This window comes from Megalops cyprinoides, chromosome 15 (genome assembly GCF_013368585.1).
Source record: "Megalops cyprinoides isolate fMegCyp1 chromosome 15, fMegCyp1.pri, whole genome shotgun sequence".
NCBI classification, from domain to species: Eukaryota; Metazoa; Chordata; class Actinopteri; order Elopiformes; family Megalopidae; genus Megalops; species Megalops cyprinoides.
In genome coordinates this window covers 6,822,810-6,844,307 of record NC_050597.1, presented here as the reverse complement: position 1 = coordinate 6,844,307, position 21,498 = coordinate 6,822,810, and the positions used below count along the sequence as shown (strand labels likewise).

At 49.2% G+C, this 21,498-nt stretch overlaps 1 protein-coding gene across 4 annotated transcripts in view; it reads left to right on the top strand.

Annotated features, from left to right (window-relative positions):
• LOC118789847 (centrosomal protein of 170 kDa-like) overlaps positions 1 to 17,899 on the top strand; it is a 63,803-nt gene extending 45,904 nt beyond the window's left edge. The window contains exons 12-19 of one of the 4 annotated variants that reach the window (XM_036546535.1): positions 139 to 1,635; positions 4,117 to 4,363; positions 5,388 to 5,496; positions 7,986 to 8,153; positions 9,831 to 9,919; positions 11,923 to 12,016; positions 14,305 to 14,356; positions 15,231 to 17,899. In XM_036546535.1, the coding sequence (XP_036402428.1) occupies positions 139 to 1,635; positions 4,117 to 4,363; positions 5,388 to 5,496; positions 7,986 to 8,153; positions 9,831 to 9,919; positions 11,923 to 12,016; positions 14,305 to 14,356; positions 15,231 to 15,412 (2,438 nt within the window). In that variant the 3' untranslated portion in view covers positions 15,413 to 17,899. Of the gene's footprint in view, positions 1 to 138; positions 1,636 to 4,116; positions 4,364 to 5,366; positions 5,548 to 7,985; positions 8,154 to 9,830; positions 9,920 to 11,922; positions 12,017 to 14,304; positions 14,357 to 15,230 lie in introns of all 4 variants that reach the window. The other 3 variants (XM_036546532.1, XM_036546533.1, XM_036546531.1) reach the window with 3 other exon arrangements.
• The last annotated feature ends 3,599 nt before the right edge of the window (positions 17,900 to 21,498 follow it).

Below are 21,498 nucleotides of genomic sequence, written 5' to 3'. Positions count from 1 at the left end.
TGCTGAATAGGTTTTATTTTGTTGTACAGAATGGCAGTTATTGATTGTAGTAATGTGTTCATGATTATGTAAGAGACTGTAGTGAGTTTTGGCTGAACATGTGAACATGTGTTTGGGGGATGTATCTGCACCTTTCAGAGGGTGACGTCAGCGAGTCGGGGATCTCCCACAAAAGCGGGGTGTCTGGCGCCTCCAGCCACGGCGAGCGCAAGCGCAGAACCCTGCCCCCGCTGCCGGGTGAGGAGAAGGCCGCCGACGGGGCCCTCGGGAGGGTGCGGCGCTCCGAAATCGGGGAGAAGCAGGACACAGAGCCCCAGGAGAAGGAGAGCCAGTTTGACCCGAAGGAACCCGCGGCGAGGACCGGCCACAAGGGCGGCACCGGCGCCAAACCCACCCCCGCCCTGGAGCAGCGGCCGTCCCCGAAACCGCCCGCCCGGCCGGAGGAGGGGCGCAGGAAGAGGCCAGAGGAGAGGGGTAAGGCGGCGGAGGGGGAGGAGAAGTCGGGGAAGCCGCTGGTGCGGCAGGGCAGCTTCACCATCGAGAAGCCCAGCACCAACGTGCCGCTGGAGCTGATCCCACGCATCGGGAAGGGTACGCCGCGGGAACGCCGCGACTCCGCCGGCAGTCTGGACACCGCCACCCTGCTGAAGGACACCGAGGCCGTCATGGCCTTCCTGGAGGCCCGTCTCCGCGACGATGCAGGCCGCGCCCCCGGCCCCGCCCCCCGCTCCGTCTCACCCGAGTCGGACGTGGACACGGCAAGCACGCTGAGCCAGGCGGCGGGCGACGGCGAGCGGCGGGCGGGGCAGAAGCGCCGCACGCTCAGCAGCCTGCACAAGGAGAAGAGCGTGGCCACGCCCACCGCCACCACCAGGACCGCCGCCGCACCCGGCACCCGCGAGCGCCTGGAGAGGAAGGCCAAACCCCGCCCTCCCGCCGCCACGGAGCCCCGCCCCGACCCCCACCGCCGCTCTGCCCAAACGGCCTCCCGAGCCCGACGCCCGTCCCTGGACCTGACGGATGACGACCAGACCTCCTCCCTGCCTCACTCCACCATCTCCGACGTCCTCTCCTCCGACCAGGAGGCCTACTCCAGCCACGCCCACGGGCGGGGCATGCTCACCTCCACGGACGAGCTGCTGCACTCCAAGCTGCAGGATTCGGGTGGGGCGGGCCGCACCCCGCAGGCCCCCGGCTCCGCCGCGGGGAAGCCGGCCACCCTGCCCCGCCCTCGCCCCACGCGGGCCTCCCTGCTCCGCCGCGCCCGGCTGGGCGAGACCTCGGACACGGACCTGGCGGACGCGGACAGGGCGTCGGTGGCCTCGGAGGTGTCCACCACCAGCTCCACCTCCAAGCCGCCGTCGGGCCGAAAGGCGCTGTCGCGCATCGACCTGCTGGCACAGCCGCGACGGAACCGCCTGGGCTCCCTCTCCGCCCGCAGCGACTCGGAGGCCACCGTCACCCGCGGCTCTGCCTCCTCCCGCCTCTCCGCCGACACCGCCCTGCGCCTGGGCCTGCGCTCCGCCGGCCCCGCCCCCGACGGCAAGGTCACGCCCCGCACCCGCGCCAACAGCGTGTCCAAGCTGCCCGACGCCAAGGGCAAGAACGCCTCCTCTGCACACAGCACCCCGGCAGGTGAGAGAGAGAGAGAGTGAGTGTGTGTGTGTGTGTTTGCATGTGTGGGAGAAAGAGTGTGTATGTGAGTGTGTATATATATCTGTGTGAGAGAGAGCATGTGTGTTAGTGCATGTGTGTGTGTGTGTGTGCTTGACATACATTTAATTTACCACCTTTTTCAACCACCTTCTTTACCACCTTTTAGGCTGGTTACAGAGATATACACGCTAATAAATATTGAAGCTAGGAAGTAGTAAAAACAAAGAAGTCATGAAAGTGCTCAGAGGAAGAGCTTAATGTGGGCCTGGGCTGAAATTCTCTCTGAATCATAAACACAGCGCAGTTAAGCACTCATAAAATGCAGGAAAGCTGCTAGTTTGCAAAGGATTTGCGTGATTGATGTGTGGGTCAATTGGATGTAATTTCAGCCCTGGATACTCTTAATTACTTTCCGACCGTGAGTCAGGAATACCAGGGAAATAGCAGGTGGCAAATTGAGTAGCAATCTGTAGTTTCACTGTGCCAGTCAGCCAAATGACAGGGAAATGAAACGAGCCACTTTTAGAAATGTAATGGCACCCTGTCCTACACTGATTTCTGTATAATGCGTTAGCAGTTTGCATTTAGCTCGATTTGCACTTGAACTGCCTTAGCAGGCCTTTACATGCACAGATAGGCTTTGAAAAACAGGAGGGCGTGGCTTATTGCCGGGATGGCAGAGGCACAGGAAGAGTGTACCTGCTGTTAGCCTCCTGTCATTAAGGCCATTAGATACATGGCTGATTAAAGCACTTTAGGCCCATTGCTGTTATCCCATTAAGGGGGATTGTCAGCATGTGTGTTGTGGCTGGGGTGACAGTGTAGCACAGTGGTAAGGAGAAGGGACCCAAAAGGTTGCAGGTTTGATTCCCCACTGGGGCACGGTTGCTGTAACCCAGAACTGCCTCAGTAAAATCTCCAGCTGTATGAATGGGTGCCATGTAAAAGTGTAATGTTTGTACGTGGCTCCGGATAAGAGCCTCTGCTGAATGACAGTTCTGTAATGTAATGTGTCTGTGTTGCTTGTTTTGTGTGTGTGCTTTGAGGAGGCGGTGCAGGGGTGAGCTGTGTAAGTTTGGCCCAGCCAGAGAACACCCCAGCAATGGAGGAAGCACAGGGTAGCGTACCGACAAAGAGCCTGTGCATGTCTGCAGTCTCTCTGCGCCTCGTGTGCGTGTGTGCGTGCGTGTGTCTGTGTGCGTGTGTGTGCGTGTGTGTGTGCGCGTGTGTGTGCGCGCGTGTGTGCGCGCGTGTGTGTGCGCGTGTGTGTGAGTGTGTGTGCGTGCGTGTGTGCGCGTGTGTGTGCGTGCGTGTGTGCGTGCGTGTGTGCGTGCGTGTGTGCGCGTGTGTGTGCGCGTGTGTGTGCGCGTGTGTGTGTGCGCGTGTGTGCGCGTGTGTGCGCGTGTGCGTGCGTGTGTGTATGTGCGTGTGTGTATGTGCGTGTGTGTATGTGTGAGTGTACGTGTGTGAGTGTGTGTGTGTCTGTGCGCCTGTGTGACTATATGTGTGTGTGTGTGTGTGTGTGTGTGTGTGTGTGTGTGTGTGTGTGTCTGTAAGAGAGTGTGTGTGTCTGTAATGTGCAGGACATCTTTATTATAATGGGTTATTTCCTGCCCACCCTTGTGTGTCTCTGGGTGTTCTCAGGCTAGCAGGCTTATGTGGGGTGTTATTACGAGCCAGGCGTAGCAGGGCTAATCTCTGCGCAGTCTAATTGGCTCCGCAGGTCTGTATTTCAGCTCCAAAGGTGTCCCTTAGTGGGCAGTGGTTCGTTTTGTGGGAAGCATCTGGTTTTGTTTGCGCTGGATCCCCCTAGTGGAGAGATTTGGTAAATACAAATGTTGACATGCCCCATTATTCTGTGAATTGAATTGAATGTAATTGAATTCAACACATCTTTGAATTAAAAGAGGAGGACTTGCCACTGCTGTCCCTAAAAGCCATGCCTGAATATCGCCCCATGCAAGATTTGCTGTTTTCTGTGGGAACTTGGAATGGTGTTCGTGTTTCATATCGTATGGGGTGTGTGGTAGGGTGCAGTGTGTGTGTAGGTGGTGGTGAGGGGTGGGGGGTGTGAAACGTGCTAAATCCCAGCCGAAGAGAGGTCTGAAAGGCTGCTCGCTCTTTTGTGGTTTACACACTCCCATTTACACTAATTTACCTTTACAAACAGAAAACAGGACAGGGTACACACACACACACACACACTACTAACACACACGCATGCGCGCACACATGAGCACATACACACACACACACATAACGTCTTGTAGTGTGTACAGGTAGTATACCAAGCAGTGTTAGTTCAGGTTAACTAGTGAAAGGATCACTTTGTAGAGGGGAGCCAATAGCATTAGTATCCTTTGCGTTTTAGGAACTGCAGCACTGCAGGTAAACCCAAACAGAGATGATCCTGGATTTTAGCAGTGACCCTCCCCCACGCTCCCCTCTCTCCCTCCCCAGCCACCAGCCGCTGGCGGCGCCTCCCGCAGGAGTACGCCTCCACGTCGGAGGACGAGTTCGGCTCCAACCGCAACTCCCCGAAGCACGGCCGCCTGCGCTCGGGGACCGTCCTGCGCACCGCCCGCCTGGGAGGCTCCGCCCCCGCCACGCCCGGCGGCCCCGCCGGCGCCGTCCTGAAGCACCACCGCATGCGCGAGCAGGAGGAGTACATCCGCGACTGGACCGCCCACAGCGAGGAGATCGCCAGGTACTCATCTGCGCCGGGTCACATGACCGCACAGAGCAGGCTGCGGGGAGGGTCATTACATCACATTACATCACATTACATTACATTACATTACATCATTGGCATTTAGCAGACGCTCTTACCCAGAGCCACTGACATTGATTACAGTTTTTTTATTACAGTGTTGTCCCTTTATACAGCTGGATAGTTGCTGAGGCAACTGTGGGTTAGGTACCTTGCCCCAAGGGTACAGCAGCAGCACCCCAATGGGGAATCGAATCGGCAACCTTTCGGTTAGGAGTCCTGTTCCTTAACCACTATGCTACACTAATGGTTTAACTCATTCGTTAGCTCTATCAGCTAGCTTGTACCTTGTCTGGCTAACCATTGAAACCTGGTCATGCAGCGCTTCTAATATTGTTGACTCCGTATGGTTTTTTGATTGTGTTGTACTCTACCTCACTTCTAAGTCGCTTTTGATAAAAGCGTCTGCCAAATGAATAAATGTAAATGTAAATGTAAGCATCACACAGACAGGGCTACAGAAAGACCCACACTATCACAGGGGCTGGGGAGGGACATTTCACAGGTACGGAACTTGAATGCCTTAACTTACACATATTAAGAGAGTACTCTTCTGACATTCTGAAATGAACTTAAAGGTTGTTTGTGGGGAAAAAAAAAGTTATAAAACCAATGAGCCCAAAGCCACAACATTGCCACCAACTGGATGGACGTGTTGTTTGAGGTATATGAAGGACATTGTTCTGTGAGAGTTGATGAGATGTACTGATGACAGAGTGAGACCTCGTGAGCCCTAAACGAGTCATGATTTACATGAGTCATGATTTCAGTGATTTGCTGCTTAATACAGGGTCTTTTGATTGGTCCATATCAGTGAGCAGTTGAGAACACATGGTGCAGGAGCTCCGCCCACTACGGGGTTCACGAAGCCTCACTCTCCTGTCATTAGATGGACAGTACAGAACTGGATGGGTCTCGAACCCCCTCTGATGTGTAACAGGTTGTTTCCCTGTGTGCGTAGGATCAGCCAGGACCTGGCGAAGGACCTGGCCATCCTGGCACGGGAGATCCACGATGTGGCGGGCGAGATCGACTCGGTCAGCTCCTCCGGCACCGCCCCCAGCACCACAGTAAGCACCGCGGCCACCACCCCCGGCTCCACCATTGACACCAGGGAAGAGGTAGGGCCATCAAGGCAGGGCGCAAACACGGCTTTTTACTCTCCCCCTTTCCCTCTCTAAATGCTCTGCTTCTACCTTCCTCTCACTCCTCTCTCCCCTTTCCTAACTCTCTCCCTCTCTTGTTCTCTTCTTCTCTTCCTCCCTCCCTCTCTCACCTTTCACCTCCTCCTTCCTTCTCCTACACCTCTCCTATTCCCTTTTTGCTTCTCTTCTTTCTCCCTATCTTACTCCTCTGCTTCTCCCTTCCTCTCACTCCTCTCCCTCTCCTTCCCTTTCCTACTCGTCTTCTACTCTCTCCCTTTCTTACTCCTTTCCTTACTCTCTCTCCCTTGCTGTCCCCCACTTTTACTCTCTTCCTTCTTTCTCTTACCCCTCTCTTAACTCCCCCACTTCTCTCCTCTCTCCTTCTTACTCCTCTCCTCCTCTTTCCCTTCCTTACTCTTCTCCTATCTCTCACCCTCGCTGTCCCACCCTTTTTATTTTCTCCTCCTTCCCTCTCTCACGCCTCTCTTCTTCTCTCCCTCTCTCACTCCTCTCCTCTTCCCTCCCTCTCTCACTCCCCTCCTCCTCCCTCCCTCTCTCACTCCTCCCATAACTCTCTCTCTCCCTCTCTCTCCCCCTAGTGCTTTGTGTTTTTCCTTGTCTCCTCTCTGTAGAAATGTAGGAACGGGCAGACATTGGCTTTAAACGTCCCTGAATTCACAGCTCAATGGAATCGGAACAATGGAGCAAGTTGAACAATATAAGAACAAAAAAATGTTATTTTGTACAGTCTGGACCTATTGAACTGTGGGGGAGAGACCTTTGTAGATATTCACACAGCAGCGTAAATGCAGAATAGCTCCTGAGGGAGAGCAGAGTCTCAGGATGATTAGCGTGGAGGCCTGAGGTCAGTCATCCAAACCTTCGCCCGTAGAGCCGTTCAGGCCAGTGCTCTTCATGTGAACCAAAATCCAAATTCTCTCTGTACCCACGCAAAATAACTTTTGGGTCTCCAGGAAATTCTGATCAGTTTAAAATATACCCCACCAAATCCAAATCCAAATTCCTTTGAAGCTCTGTGAGTTTAAAAACATACGAGCTCCTAAAGGATTTCTGCACAGTACCATGTGTTCTGGAGAAGAAAAATACAAAATTCCTCTATGACTCTACACTGAAGACGAGTTCATATGTTCCTACATTTTTCTGAGGTGACCCCTTTGCAAAACCCATGTCATCTGCAGTGTCCGTGAACTTTTCTGTTCTGCTCTCTGCATGCCTTGTCTCCTAACCGAAGCTTAACGCTTGTGTCTGCAGCACAAGCGGGAGTGTTGCCTCGCCACCAAAATCTGTCAGTCACGGCTTGCTTCCCCATTCCTCATCTCGCGCGTCTCGGTCACAGAGGCTTTACCGAAAACGAGACAGAGAAGCAGCGGGCACACACAGAGCTGCAGTCCCACTCTGCGTTGAATAAACACAATAATAATAATAAGTCTCACTGTTACATATAGCTGTGATGTTTTTGACAGATGTTGGTGAACTTGTATGCAACCTTCTTTGTAGAATAATCTACGTTGTGTTTGAAATTGACGTACGTATGTATGTACTTTTGTGTTTGTATGTATGCATGTGTGTGTGCGTTTGTATATGTAGATATATTTATGTAGGTAGATAGATACTGTAGCTGGCTCAAGCAACCCTAATTTGCCCTAATAAACCCTAATCTCCCCAAATCAAAGTCAGTGTACTTATACACACCCATTTTATAGTAAGGTCTGACTCAGCCTCTCTGTTGGACTGGATGAGAAATGTGTGAATAACGTTACAATAACATCATAATAACATTACACAAGCAGAGACATGAGAAGAGCAGCAGGGGGAATGTGTGGAGTGTAGAAATGACATGATAAAACTGAAGGAAAGGAAAGGCAATGACTCATTCTGAAGGACAAGGATTATTGATCCTCTGTAGTAATGATGAGTTTGACCCCGGGACTCAAGGCAGTGGTTACCAGCGGGGTAGAGCTCCATCCCCTTGGCTAAACCATCAATACTTATCATCATGTTAATTTTAATTGAGCCACATAAAAGATTCATTTGCCCTTATTGGGCGCGCAGTATGACGTGACCACGTGACCTTTGAATCTTCACAGGAAGTTCCATGTCTTGCTGGTAAAAACAGTGCTGATGTTCATTAGAAATGTGCTCAATGTTATGTGACATTCATGCTCACCGACATGACCCAATAGGAGGTCCCCTCATATCACCCTTAAATCTGACGAAACCTGGAGACTTGGTCAAAATAAAAAGGGTAGGTTGTCAGCTGTGGATGTATGTGACAGGGGCAGAACTGGGACACCCCTGCTCTGTTTGGTGAACAGCTGGCTCATGCAGACTCCCATCCGGGTCCACCCCTGTGTTCCGTTTTCCCCCTGACGACCCCCCCCCACCCCCCACAGCTGGTGGACCGCGTGTTTGACGAGAGCCTGAACTTCAGAAAGATCCCCCCCATAGTGCAGACCAAAGCCCCTGAGATCAACGGCCGGCCGGTGGAGCTCCGTCCCCGGGCCCCCGACAGCCTGGACCCGCAGACCGCCCTCCGGCGCCGCACCTGGAACCGGGACGAGGTGAGCGGGCCGAGAAGGGAGCCGAGGGGCACGCCGGTACCGCCGAAATCCTCTCTCATCCTGTCAATACGCACAACATTACAGTACATTACTGTCATTTAGCAGACACTCTTATCCAGGGTGACTTACACAGATTACAGTATTTACATGTTATCCATTTATACAGCTGGCTAGTTACTGAGGCAGTTGTGGGTTTACTACCTTGCCCAAGGGTACAGCAGCAGTGTCCCAGCAGGGAATTGAACCGGCAACCTTTTAGTAATGAGCCCTGCTCCTACCACTATGCTACACTGCTGCCCATGGTGCATACGGACATGCCGTATATCTAACATCAGGTCCTTATGTCATTCACCAAATCATTTTGTGGCTCCTTTTCTTTGCCACCATTTTTGTGACAGTACCATCCTGTTTCAGGACCTGTCTCGTGGTACATGATATTTTCCTCTTCCAGAATTATGCAGAACAGAGATTACAATTCATTTTTAGCAGTAATAATAGTACACGTTGGGTTATGGAGCATGGAGAGCACTATTGCTCTGATGCTGTAGAGGGCGCTCCACCCTTTTCTGTGAGTTCCCGAACACTTACAGACTATGAGCACTAAACTGAAGCGATTGAGAACTTTCATAGTGCCTCGGACACTCTGAGCTTTTCCAGAGCTTTTCAGAGTGACATTTCAGAAGGTCACCTGTGCAGCCCCGTCGCCGTCCTCTGGCCAGGCTCCAGGGATAGACAGCATGCTGACAGACTTCTACAAAAAGTTTGGAGTTTTAATAGGCTTGAGACAATTCCTCAATACCTCTGTGTCTCTCTCTAAGTCACTTCCAAATAACGGCCAACAATCCACCATGTCACTGATTCCAAAGAAGGGTCACCTCTGACTCTTAAAGAGCTGACAGCTGGTGACACTATGTCCCCCAGATGATTCATTAATTGACAAAAGTGTGACGTGGCATCTATTGTGCACACTGACCTGCCCCACTGTATCCCAGACCAGACTATCAAAAACTGTCTGTTTTTAATGAGGGACATTATTGACCTTGTGACACTGGCGAATATAAATATGGGTATGGTCTCATTAGAACAGGAGGTGGTCTACGTTTGACCGCGTGGACCTCTGTCATCTGTTCAGTGCACTAAAGGTTTGGGGGGGGGGGGTTATTTTATTGGTATATATCTCACGTGGTTAAAGTGGTGGGTTTAGTGTCCCAGCAGGGGTAGAAAGGGGCATTAGTAGTGTAATCTAATTATACTGCATCGCCATAGAGCTGTTTCTGTGCCTTTTAAAGACCAGTCTGAGGTGGTCATGTGACTCTACTACAACTCTGTCGGTCTATGCTGATGATGTCACTGTAGTTGTTTGGCACCTTCTGATGTCACAGTGGTGAGCAGAGCACTGCAGATTAGAGGGACTCCTCAGCCTAAGTTCATTGGTTGAAGAGCGAGACTCTACTGAGCAGTGATTGAGTCACTAATGTTAGTGTCTCTGCTGCAGCTCCTAGTTCAGTGGGTGCATTTTTTTCACACTATTGTCTGTGCAGAACTGTGTTTTTATCCTTGATGTGTTGTTCTTTTGACGTTTCCTCCTCTTTTGTCCATTTATCTTTTATTTACACTCCTTCTGACATGACAGCTAGTCAAAGACTCTCTCTCTCTCTTTCCCTCTCCTTCTTTCAGGCGGTTTTGGACAGCTTGCTGCTGACATCTGTGTCACAGCTGTCTTCAAAAATCCGTCAGTCCGTGGACAAAACAGCTGGCAAAATCAGGTAACCTTCTGTATCCAATTACACAAACACGCTCTCCATCTCTGACTTTTAATTGGAGGCAAATACATGCGGTGGCAGCATGATGTTTGCTTTTCTTTCAGAAGACACATAAAGACGTGAGGTTATATAACAGCCTGTTTAAAATGGGAGGGAAGTGCTTATGAATTGTGAGGATGGGCAGCTGTGATCTGAAACACACAGTATGTAGTCAGTCAAGAAGTAGAAGTGACAAATACATCTGCCATATTAGTATTAATTGTTTCCGACACCGTGAACCTCTTTCATTCTGCCTGAACCCCTCCCTCTTTCCCTCTGCTGTAGAGAATTCTCTTCCTCACTAGAATCAAGAATAATTTAGTTTGCACCTCAGTGTCACTTCTTATGTAATGTATGTGAGGCATACCGGTGTGGTGTTTTTCCTGGGAGGATTATAAAACCTGTCATATTTATCTGATATTTACAGCATAGCCCCAGTGTCAGAGACCTGTACAGAGCCGGTGATCATGTGAGCTATGTCAAAGGAAGAAGTCTGAGCTGAGTTTGTGCTCCACACCATGCTTCACAGTGATGTTGCGGTGTCCTTTTTCCTCTAAAGTTCAGCTTTACGCTGGTGCTGTATGCTCTCTCAGAATGACATGAGCGTTTATGTTAACCTGCAGCCTGCCACAGAGAGTGTCTGACGGGGTTAGCCACGAGGCAAGGCTTTTTTGCAAGGGGGGGGGGGGGGTGGGAAAAGGCCATCCGAAATGTCCCTCTCTCTCAGCTCTAATCAGCTGAACAGGAGGCCCTGAGCGCTCACAGGGTCAGCGGGCAGTTCCCTGTCTGAATGAGCTCTTAACTTGAGTCATGGCCTCTCACCTTCAAGTTCAGCAAGATGGGAGCAGCCAGCATTGATAAGCTCCAGCTTTAACGTATGACCTTATATTGTGTGGGACTGAGTGGGGTGAAGGTCACTGAGTTTGTCCGTGTTTGGGGGGCAGTCAGGCGTTATCCGCGGCTCGCGTCCTCTAACGACATCCTGCACGGTCTCTGCTGGAACACCCGGTGTGTTTTAGGGTTTCCGCACTTAATGTGGTGTGATGGCTCGTGGGCCGCGTGACATATTTAATCAGACTGTAAAGGTCATGTTAGTGAGGGTCTCGCTGTCTGCTCACGTACGCAGCAACAACCACCCTCTGAGTCCACCTCCCTGTCTCCTGTGGGTGCCATTGCCTTGGCTTTCTCATTTGGTTTGAGCAGGTTGTGGGCTGAAGTAAGCCATGCAGGTCTGCATCAGCATCTAGGTGAATGTTCACAAGTGCCAGTTTTAATTATGAGGCCTATTATTAGTGATTAACCTGAAACGCGTTACCTAATTATTGTAGCCCCGAGGAAAAATACTGAGGTGTGTGACCTCCCTCTTATCCTGGCTGTCGTTAGCAAGCTGCCATAACTCATTCTGAATGGCTGTGTGGAGCTGAGCGTTCACACAGAAGTGTAGTAACCACAGAAAATTTACATTATTACATTACACTGCATGCCTTTAGCAGACACTCTTATCCAGAGTGACTTCCAGCGCAGATGAGTATCCGTTCAATTTAAGCGAGAAACAGTGTCAGACCAGGCTAACAACACTCCCAGACCAGTGAGTGTGAGCATAACACTATTCGAGCCCTGCCGCAAGTTAACTTGTGCAACTGGACTAGACAAGGGAAGCCAAGTATACAGACAGGACAGACAGCAAGCAAAATCAGTGGGATCTCTGAACATGAAACACTGCGTATCTTTTGAAAGGTTGCTAAGAAAACTGTAAGGAAGACGCTCGTTCTCTGACAGCAGCTTGCAAGACGAGTGCTGAAGGCCTCTTTGGTCTTCGCGAGGTGGGCGAGATGTTTAACAGGATGTTGGAAGCCCTCAGCGTTGCTTGGGTTTCAGGACCGTTCGTTTGCCAGGCTGTGCTAGTGCTCAAGGAGACACGCCAAATCTGACTGATGTTTATGACTCCTCTGAATCCCCCCCTGCAGGATACTCTTTAAGGACAAGGACAGGAACTGGGACGATATCGAGAGCAAGCTTCGCTCCGAGAGCGACGTGCCGCTCCTCAAAACTTCCAACAAGGTGAGGAACAACAAAAGCGATGTGGTTCAAAGCAGTACAGTCGCCATTTTAGACAGAAAAAAGTTTTCAAGGACAAGAAAAAAGTTTTGAATCAATTGTGACATATTCATTTTGCTGTTGATATTTCACTGATTATTTCGCACAATACAGGCAAGTGCTGCATAACAGATCAAGTTAAAGCTAAGTCATGCTAAGGTAATCCTACAGCTTTTCCTCCCTTGCTGAATGCAGAGGTTTTATCCTGAATGGGTAATACTGTTAAGATCCTGACAGGGGTTCAGATCAGGCCTGACACTGAGAGAAGATAAATGAGCCCCTCTGTCAGTGGGGAGGGGTGGAGCGGAAACCCTCCTCTTCCCAAACCAAGACATAAGAGCTCATCTTGAGCTGCCGCTGGGGGAGAGTATCTCTATCTCATCTCCACCCATTCCCAATTATTTCCACTGCAGTTTTATTTCCAGGTGGAGGGGTGGGTGGGGGGCGGAGGAGGAGGGAGGGGGGAGCTGGGAGGAGGGGGCAGGGGGGGTGTGGAGCGTTAGCCAGCAGAAACGCTCCTGGAGGAACGGATGGAGTCATAGCGAGTAACGCCCTGAAGCCACACAGCACTGTGCGGTGGCTTCAGACACAACGCCCTCTGGCACCTTACCCACAGCTACAGCGGCTCTGCGGGGTATGTTCTGCTGCTCTCTGCCTGCCTGGGCCACTGAGGCATGCTGGGATTGGTACTCCTCTGGGCAGAGGCGCCTGAAAGAGGCCAGCGCCGTTCGAGGGCCCGAGCACCTCCTCCCCTCACCCCGCTGTCTGCTGGGCGCCTTAACGCCGTTCACCACGACGAGGTGTCATTGTTCCGTAGCTTTTGCCTTAAACTACGTTTGGTTTGTTTTACATATTCTTTCACTTCCAGACGGTTTTCATCGTCTGAGTAAGCGGGAGCTGGTTTGCCATTTTGTGCCTTGCTCTGGCGTTCCCGCCTGTGTTGTGGCTGACTGTCGGATCAGCAAAGCCTGTGTGCTCATTCAGCCGGCCATGGCCTCACGGCTGTCAGTCCCGAGATTTGAAATATCTGCAGTCAAAATTCAGCCTCATCAGTTAAAGCCGTTTAGTCTCGTCTATGCTGGAAGGGAAGACGACGCCGACCCTGTCGGTAACGGACGTGTTAATCTCAAGTGCCAGGCACCGCAAGAGACAACGCTAATGTGATGGAATAACTCCCTTACGAGCTTTGCCCGTCCTCTGGTGACCTGCATGGGGGGAGGGCGGGGGGGCAGAGAGAACCCAGACACTGCGATTAGACCTGAGACCTGATGGATGGCCGGTTGCCGTGGTAACCGGCCTTGGGTTCGAGCACCGGCTGCAGCTGAAGAGCAAAAAATATTGTCTTCCTCCCGGGGGGATGGTAATTTACCCTGAAGGCTGTGAGCCAGGGCTTATAAAACCTCCTTTTATTGTTGTCAGGCATTTAGCGAGTTCTTAGAGAAGGGTGCCGCAGAGTCACCAAGCAAACACAGCACACCGTCATTACAGAGCCGAGCTGATTTAACGCCCCTGACAACGCCAGAGTCCGGGCCCTTCACAGAGCAAAGGGAGGCCTACTGCCCACATCGAGGCTGGCCCTGGCCAACTTTATCATGTCAGTACAGAGCTTTAGCTCTTTGATCGAAACAGACTTCCGATGTGTCATCTCTCCAGCTAACACAACGTTATTCTGGTCCTGATATGAGGTCAGTAGTTGCTAAATGGCAGTATGGGCCGGCATTCTCACCCTGTCCTGACTGTTTATGTGGAGGATCGTGTGTAGCTCCATTTCACCTGCATTCTTGTGAATGGAGAAGCCACCTTCTCTTGGTTAAAGCCTGCAGAATGGAAGCTGCTTAGGTGCAATTGGCAGAGCTGGTAACAGAAGGAGTTTGGAGGAGCAGCTTGAGATCTATCCATCCTCCCACCTAATCTCTCCTGCCTCTCTCTCTCTCTCTCTCTCTCTCCCTCGTTCTCCCCCCCCCCCTCTCTCTCTCTCTCCCACCCTCCCTCGTTCTCCCCCCCCCCTCTCTCTCTCTCTCCCACCCTCCCTCGTTCTCTCCCTCTCTCTCTCTCTCTCTCTCTCTCTCCCTCTCGCTCTCTCGCTCTCTCTCTCTCTCTCTCTCTCTCTCTCTCTTTCCCTCCCTCGTTCTCTCCCTCTCTCTCTCTCTCTCTCTCTCTCTCTCTCTCTCCCTCTCGCTCTCTCGCTCTCTCTCTCTCTCTCTCTCTCTCTCTCTCTCTCCATGGCGTTGGCGGGAATGGCTGACCTGCAGGAGATCTCGTCCATCCTACTGGAGCTGAAGCGGGTGGAGAAGCAGCTGCAAGGTGAGGCACAGGTGCAGCTCTCTATGGGCAGGTGAAATAACACTCAGGTCAGCCTCTGAAGCCTTCAAAAGGCAACTGTTCTAACTCACACACACATACACACACACCAGTGAGGGGTTAGGCTGAGGGCGAGGGTGTACTGCAGGGTAAAGCTTTGTAGTATGAAAGGAGTATAAAAGGAACCTGCAGAGTTTCCCTCCTCAGAGATCGCCCCCAGTGTAGGGGCTCTGATTCCTGTCTGAGCCGCCCTCCACCAAGTTCAGCAAGCACTGACAGAGATGTGTACCTCATTCACGGCCTGCTCTCTTACATAAGAGAACAGCAGGGTGTTGCTTATTGAACAGACACGATCCATTCATGTCCAGCTTTATTCAGTTTGTTAGTTGCAGAACATTGGCATGTGTGGTTTGGTCTGTTTGGCAGCACGGATATGGATTCGGTGCTGCGCTTCTGACCACTGCTGTCCTCAGACTTATTACTAATAATTATTGTTAGTAATAATAATGATAATTAAGTACTAATAATTATTTCTAGAATTACTTAGGATGAGAGATTTACAGTTAGCATCCCTGTACTGAGTGGATGAAGGTAAGGTGTCTGGATAGACTCTGAATTTTCACGTATGATGCTGAAAGCCATGGGGGTTAACAGCACCGGGTTCCCTCTGAGGGCGGAACATTGGAAGTGTGTTTCAGGAGGCAGTTTAGCTGAGGTTTCACGCCACACGCTGGCTGCTGTCCAGGGGCCCAGACACTAAACACAGCAGGGGACTATGCAAATGAGGGAGCAGAAGCAGCCAATCGCAGCCACGAGCTGGGCGCTCACGTCCTTTCTGCTAGAGGTGCTGATGGTCCGTCTGGGTTGTGTGTTGCAGTCATTAACATCATGGTGGACCCTGATGGCACTCTGGATGCTCTGACCAGTCTGGGCCTGACCAGCCCAGTCCTGCCCAAACCCAGGACCAGCCCGGGCTCCCAGGGGCCCCAGGGGCCCCTCCCGGGCAACGGCGCCGCCCACATCCCATCAGCCCCGCCCCCTGCAGAGGAGTCAAAGTGACCACGGCCTCCCCCTAAACCATCCACACCCAGGCGAGGAGGAAAACTGCACTACCCACAAGTGACAGAGAGACCCCACCTGGGCCAGGTAACCCTCAGACTGAGGGGAATACACGTGTACCTGTCCCCTGCCCTTTTCCGCAGGCTGAGAGTGACCCCATCTGGGCCAGGTGGCCCTCAGTTTTCTGGGAATACACATGTACCTGTCCCCTGCCTGCCTCCACAGGTTTGGAGAGATACCCCCTGGGCCAGGTAATCCTCATTTTTGGGGGAGTACACATATACCTGTCCCCTCCCCTTCTCCATATCACCTTAGTCTGCCCCTCTGTATAAGCCTGGTTCCAGGCAGGCGGGGGTTGCCATGTTGTGTGGTTTTATATCGTCCCACTCAACCCATTTCTCTTATTGCTAATGGATGCAGGTTGATCCATTGGTCTCTGTGCCACTGTTGGAGGGGCAGATTTATGTGAGACGCTGGGAAATCAGTCCAGGACGTGAGACGCGCTGACCGGCGTTTTCTCAGCTTTTCCCTGCATTTAGCATCTTAAGTTTGGGAACTCCCTCTCAGACCAACCACCAGGGGGCGCTGTCATAAAGGTCAGACATCATTTCCCTGCATCCCAGGTCTTGCTTTACCTGACATCTGCTATTGAAAGAATCGATCTGTTTTGTGTGTTCCAGGAAGCATTGCATCCAAGTCTCCTTTGGGTATAACTCACAGTTCTCATGAATACCAAATATACTGCAAAGACTTGTTCAAGCCAGCAAAACTCCCCAAAACTAAAAACTGTGCAGTGGCCACTCTCTGTAGTGAATGTCCGTTCTTGGACATTTCGGTTTATTTTCTGAGAAAGGTGACACCTTGCAGATAAAGGTGATCTGAATATGGGGATTTTCAGAAGAGGACATATTCAGTTCTTTTTTCATAAAATTAAGACAGTCTGACCTAGTCTCTTGTATTACACACTAGGGGCTGTAGTTCCCACACTTTACAGGGTATTACTGTATCGTGGAAGAAGCCTAGTGATTGTATTGATGATTGAAACTTACATTACTGTTGTTTCAATCGCACATGCTTTGTATTACCTAACCAGTCCATTACTCCACCAACCTCTCAGCTTCTTCAAGATCTCTACCATCATTTTTGCTCTGATGAAAAGGCAAAAAAATAAAAATAACTGAATATGAGATTAATTTCTAAAATAGAAACTGAACAGATTTTTTTAAGCTGTTTTGAACCACTCTGAGATACACTACCAAAATGTAAAGTACTGCCTGGTTAAACAAACACTCCAATCAAGAAACGACTTTCGAGATGTCCAACAATATAGTTCGTTTTCTGGTATTTGCTTTTGGTTATTGTCTCCTCAGTCATAGAAAATGACTATTTTCGTGAACTGGAAGTGAAAGAATTGTCTTTCAGCCCTGAAATAGGATATACTGTATATATGTAGTTTGTAAACTCAAAAAGGTTTTTTGTGATGCTCTGTCATGTCTCCTGCAGTACAAAGCCCTCATGGTGGTTTTTTTTTAAGGGGTCGATGTTTACAAGTGTATATAACACCCAATATCAGATCAAGGTGTCTGTCTACAGTAATTGCCGTGGGGGAAAACGTCAACATTTCGAATCAGAAAAACCGAATCAAGATGGATCGACCTTCACGGTTCAGCTCCCAGGAGTCGACGCCAGCCCATAATTTCTTCAGCAAAAATGGAGCTCGTTGGAGCCATTCTGTGGAATACATGTACTGCTGTATTAATTCCCACAAAATGGTGTATATTACCCTCCTGTCGGACTGCAATAATCCACATTTTATCATACTTTGCCTTGTTTTCGTCATAATCTGCTGCTCTTCGTCTCCCACAGAGAGAAAGGGGTGGTGCTCATGTCTGTAGATATATTCATAGTCCTCCATGTTAACCTCGCTGCTTCTCAGTTTGTTACCTTGAGGTTTCTTGCAGAATTTCTCCAGGCCTTTCCATGTGACGCTCTGTGCAGTAGAGAGAAAGATGCATTACCGATAGTGTTGCGCGATTTCTAGACTTAAGCAATAGATGAGAGTTAGGTACCAGAGAAAAAAAAATGCAGTTTATTTTTTTTTCCTTTTTCTGTTCGGTAAACAAGTGTATGATGTCACTAAGTGCCCAGTATCAAAAAAAAAAACAGAAATTACAGAAAAAAAATTGACAAGATGAAGAAATGATCAATTAGAATATCTTTTATTTTGCACATCTCAAGCGGTTGGTGCAAAGTCTGCCTTTCGTTGTTGCCGGGGAAACGTGTTTAGGTGTCAGAGGCTCTCCTCTTTGCAACAGGTGGAGTTAGGATACCTGCACAAGCAGGTGAGAAAACCAAAGCATGACACGCCGCTCTGTATCCAGAGCTGGGCGTGGCCCTATGTAGCTCCTCCCACAGTGGGTGTGGCTAGAGTGGGCGTTTTCATGTTTCTCTGAATACCACATTAGTAACAAATGAAAATGGTGAAAGTGCTCGGTACACTTATTTTATTTTTATTTTTTTTTTAATTGAAGTTTACAAATTTGTTATCAGTGTTTGATTTTTGTTTTAATGTTTTGTATGAACATTTATTTATTTTGTTTTTTTTTCATGTTTTAATGTTATTTTGTTACTTTATGTATTTGTGTTATTTTGTTAAATGCATCTTCTACGTATTTTCAATAAAACAGAATAAAACATTTCTGGAGTCATCATTTCTGTCTCTTTTAAAAGGTTTCCCTTTTGAAATGTGTGGCTGTAATTTTATGGTCATTTAAACAATATGAAAAATATATTTCAATAATCCCATTTGGTTTTCATATTTGTATTATCAAACATACTGATAGACCTAAAAAAGACTCCAGTCGGTTCACAAAAGCCAACTATCCTTAAGACGTGACAAATGAGGAACGATGGCAAAAATAATAATAATAATTGCGGTGTTGGCTGTCCTGAACTCCCCGCTCTGCATAACTTTCATGTGGCCTTTGCTCTAAAATTGCTTTTACTAGTGTAAGGTATTATGTGTGCATTTTTGAAAATTCATTTCATGAATGAAAGTGGCCCATTTTACTTTCCAAATGTTAGCTCAGAATTTTGCCATTGTGGCCAACAGTGTGTGCGACGTCATTGCGACCACTGGCTTAATCAGCACGACACTCAACACAGCTGGAAGGCTGGGAAGCATTATTCAACAGTAAGGTAGCTGCAGTGGTATCTCTGAGTGGGTAATGTGCATTCGTGAGTTACACTCACAGCAGGGTAGAGGTGTATGCGATGTGGCTGCAGTGATGTAGCCTTCCGCTCTCTTCTCATGCAAGAGGAGAGGCCAGTCGGATGCACACAGCTGCTCTGCCCCGTATCCGATTGGCCTCTGCTCTTCCTCAACTGGCCAATAGGCTCGTTGCATTTGGTTAATGTTTCAGTCATGCATAATGCCTAAACATCTGATTGGCTGTAGATAGGCAGCTTCAATACTTGGAAGGTTAACCCCTCTTCTGACAGAAAAGGTAAGTTATATTAAAACTTGTACTGATTCAAGGAGATGACATTCCTACTGTATAACTTGCAACTCAGTATAAATGACATAACATAGTGGTAGTTTATGTACATTCTAAAAAATAAAAAGTCCAGAGTTCATTGATGTTATTTCGATTTCCTGAACTAAAATATGACCACTGAAAGTATTTAATTGTTAAAAAATATTAAATGCATTAAGAAAAAATAACCAGTAGTTGTGCCTTGAGAGGGGCATTTATTGCATATGTATTTTCGAACAGGATCAAGCCCTCAACTCCTCTACGCTCAGCTCATTTCAGTAAGGTACCAGGGAGTCTGGCCTCTTGCGATAGTGTGTTTTTAGCGGGTTACAGCAGTGTCTTCCCCTCCCTTACCTCCACACCCCCATGGACAGCACCAGCTCCTCTGGGCTCACGTCCATACAGCTGCAAACGTCCAACCTCTGGGAGGATCTCATTGGCTGTTGCCATGGCACTGTGGCAGCGTAGCAGATCTACCCTTTTGTGGGTCTCTGCTCTGTCAAAATGTTTGGTAAGATGTAAGAACAATCAGTGTGAATGTGCTCATTTCTCAGCTTCTTTAGAAATGATGCATTAAGCCGCATACTGTACGATACGTGGGCATAACGTTTTACATGCCTTAAAAAAAAAAACTGGCAGCTTGAGCTGTACGCTAATTGTGTTTCTGTCTTTTCTGCCAGCTCAAGTTCAAGCGATCAGTTTATGGTGAGCATTCAGTGCCAAATCATCTCTTTCATGTCAGTAAAAATTGGCAAGACATTTTACTCCGAAAGAGACGAGAAGTAGAAGTTTTTGAGCGTCTTGAAGGTTACTTCATCTAAGGATGCGTAGCAGTACTGCTGCCAGCAGGAGCATTAAATCTGAAAGGCAGTTAAGTTCCTGAGGTAAAAGGTAGACTGTTGACTGCAAGGCAAGAGAGAAACAGTTTGGGTACATTTTTTTGAAGTGCCTCCGTCATGCAGGACAACATACAAGACAACAGCTACGGCATGAGATCTTAAGATGCTGAAAGTGAAAGCTTAAGTTGTTCATTCATATTGTCCGCAGGGTGGGTGAGACATGGATAAGTTCAAAGTTGGCAACATAAAACCTTGCACAAACGCCACAGTACGTACGTTGGTTTTAACGTGAGTATAACTCACTCATACAAACTAATGAATGCATTTACTGTCAGATCTTCCCGTTTTTACCTTGGGATCTGAAAGTAAATGCTCTTTGCTGTAGTGCATATATGTAAGGATACGACGACGAGTGCGGACAGCGTGGCTTTTTTACGGGGGGGACAGGTTTAGCTTAGTGGTGTGTGTCACGTATGGAGAGGAGATGACTACCAGTGACATATTTTCCACCGCGTTACCGCTCTGATTCGCAGAGCCGCCTCTCCTGAGTCCTGCTGAGTCATGCTCCCGAGAGGTGCTGCTCCCGGGTCCTCCGGGGCTGCTGCTGGTGTTGACTCCCGTCACAGGGAAGCGTCTTAGGGCTGTTTATTTTGGCTTCGTTATGATGTGAAACGGGAGATTGTTTAACGCGCCGACACAGCCCCATTAAGAGGCTAAAATTGAAACTGGCTTCCCTGGTGGTGCGTCACGCCATGCGGTCCTACAGATTAATCCAGCAGGCGGCCGTGAGAGGGAAGCTATTATTAATCCTCTCTGTCCAATACAAACACCCTCACAGCGGCGGCCTACATATACTTCATCTCCCTGTCTGTCTCTCTCTCTTTTTCTATTTCTCTCTCTCTATCTCTCTGCCTCTCTCTGCCCCTTCCTCTGTCCCTCTCTCCCTTTCTCCCCTCTCTCAACCTCTCTCTCTCTCTCCTGCAGAGTTAGGGGTAGCTGAGATCAGTGACCTTTAGTGCACTAAAGGAGCTTGTGACTGAAGTTCAACAGCTCCCCTCAGGTAGTGAACCTGGGGTTGATTCTTTGGCTGCTGATTTTTACAATTAGCCAGTAATCCTGCATGTCTGGGATTGTCTTGATAAGGACATTCAAGAGGTCTTAATGTGTTTTAAAATGGTCCAAAACTCAATATTATGGAGTAGCTGCCAGCAGGCAGTTTTGTATTTGTTGCCAAAAAATGGGCAGTTATGTTAACTGTGGACTATCAGATTATTTCTAAGAACAAATTGGATGAAACAACAGGCAGTGTGTTTCATAAAGGCCAACCATATTATGTTCCTGAGAGGTCACGGACAATCTTTTCCCCATTCGTGACTTTCTGAACATTTCTGTTTATTCCGATTAAATTTGGGGCCGGTTTCTTTTTTTCAGGTCGACAGCTTGGCAATTGAGCCGTTACTGATTTCATTACAGGCTATATTAACACGGCTTACTGTGCCGTGTGATTTAAGTGATTCTGTCTTTTCGATTTCTGCTGAAGCAGATAGCATATTGCTTTGCTTGTAGAAGAAATGAGCAGGATGCTCAGAGATTCTCAAACAGTGTGAGCCGCTACGTGGTTTTGATGGAAATAACTGCTGGAGTAGGTGTTGCTGCACAAGCCTTTTCTGGAGCTCTCCATCCTGATCTCTGCCAGTCTGCATGAGTGCCC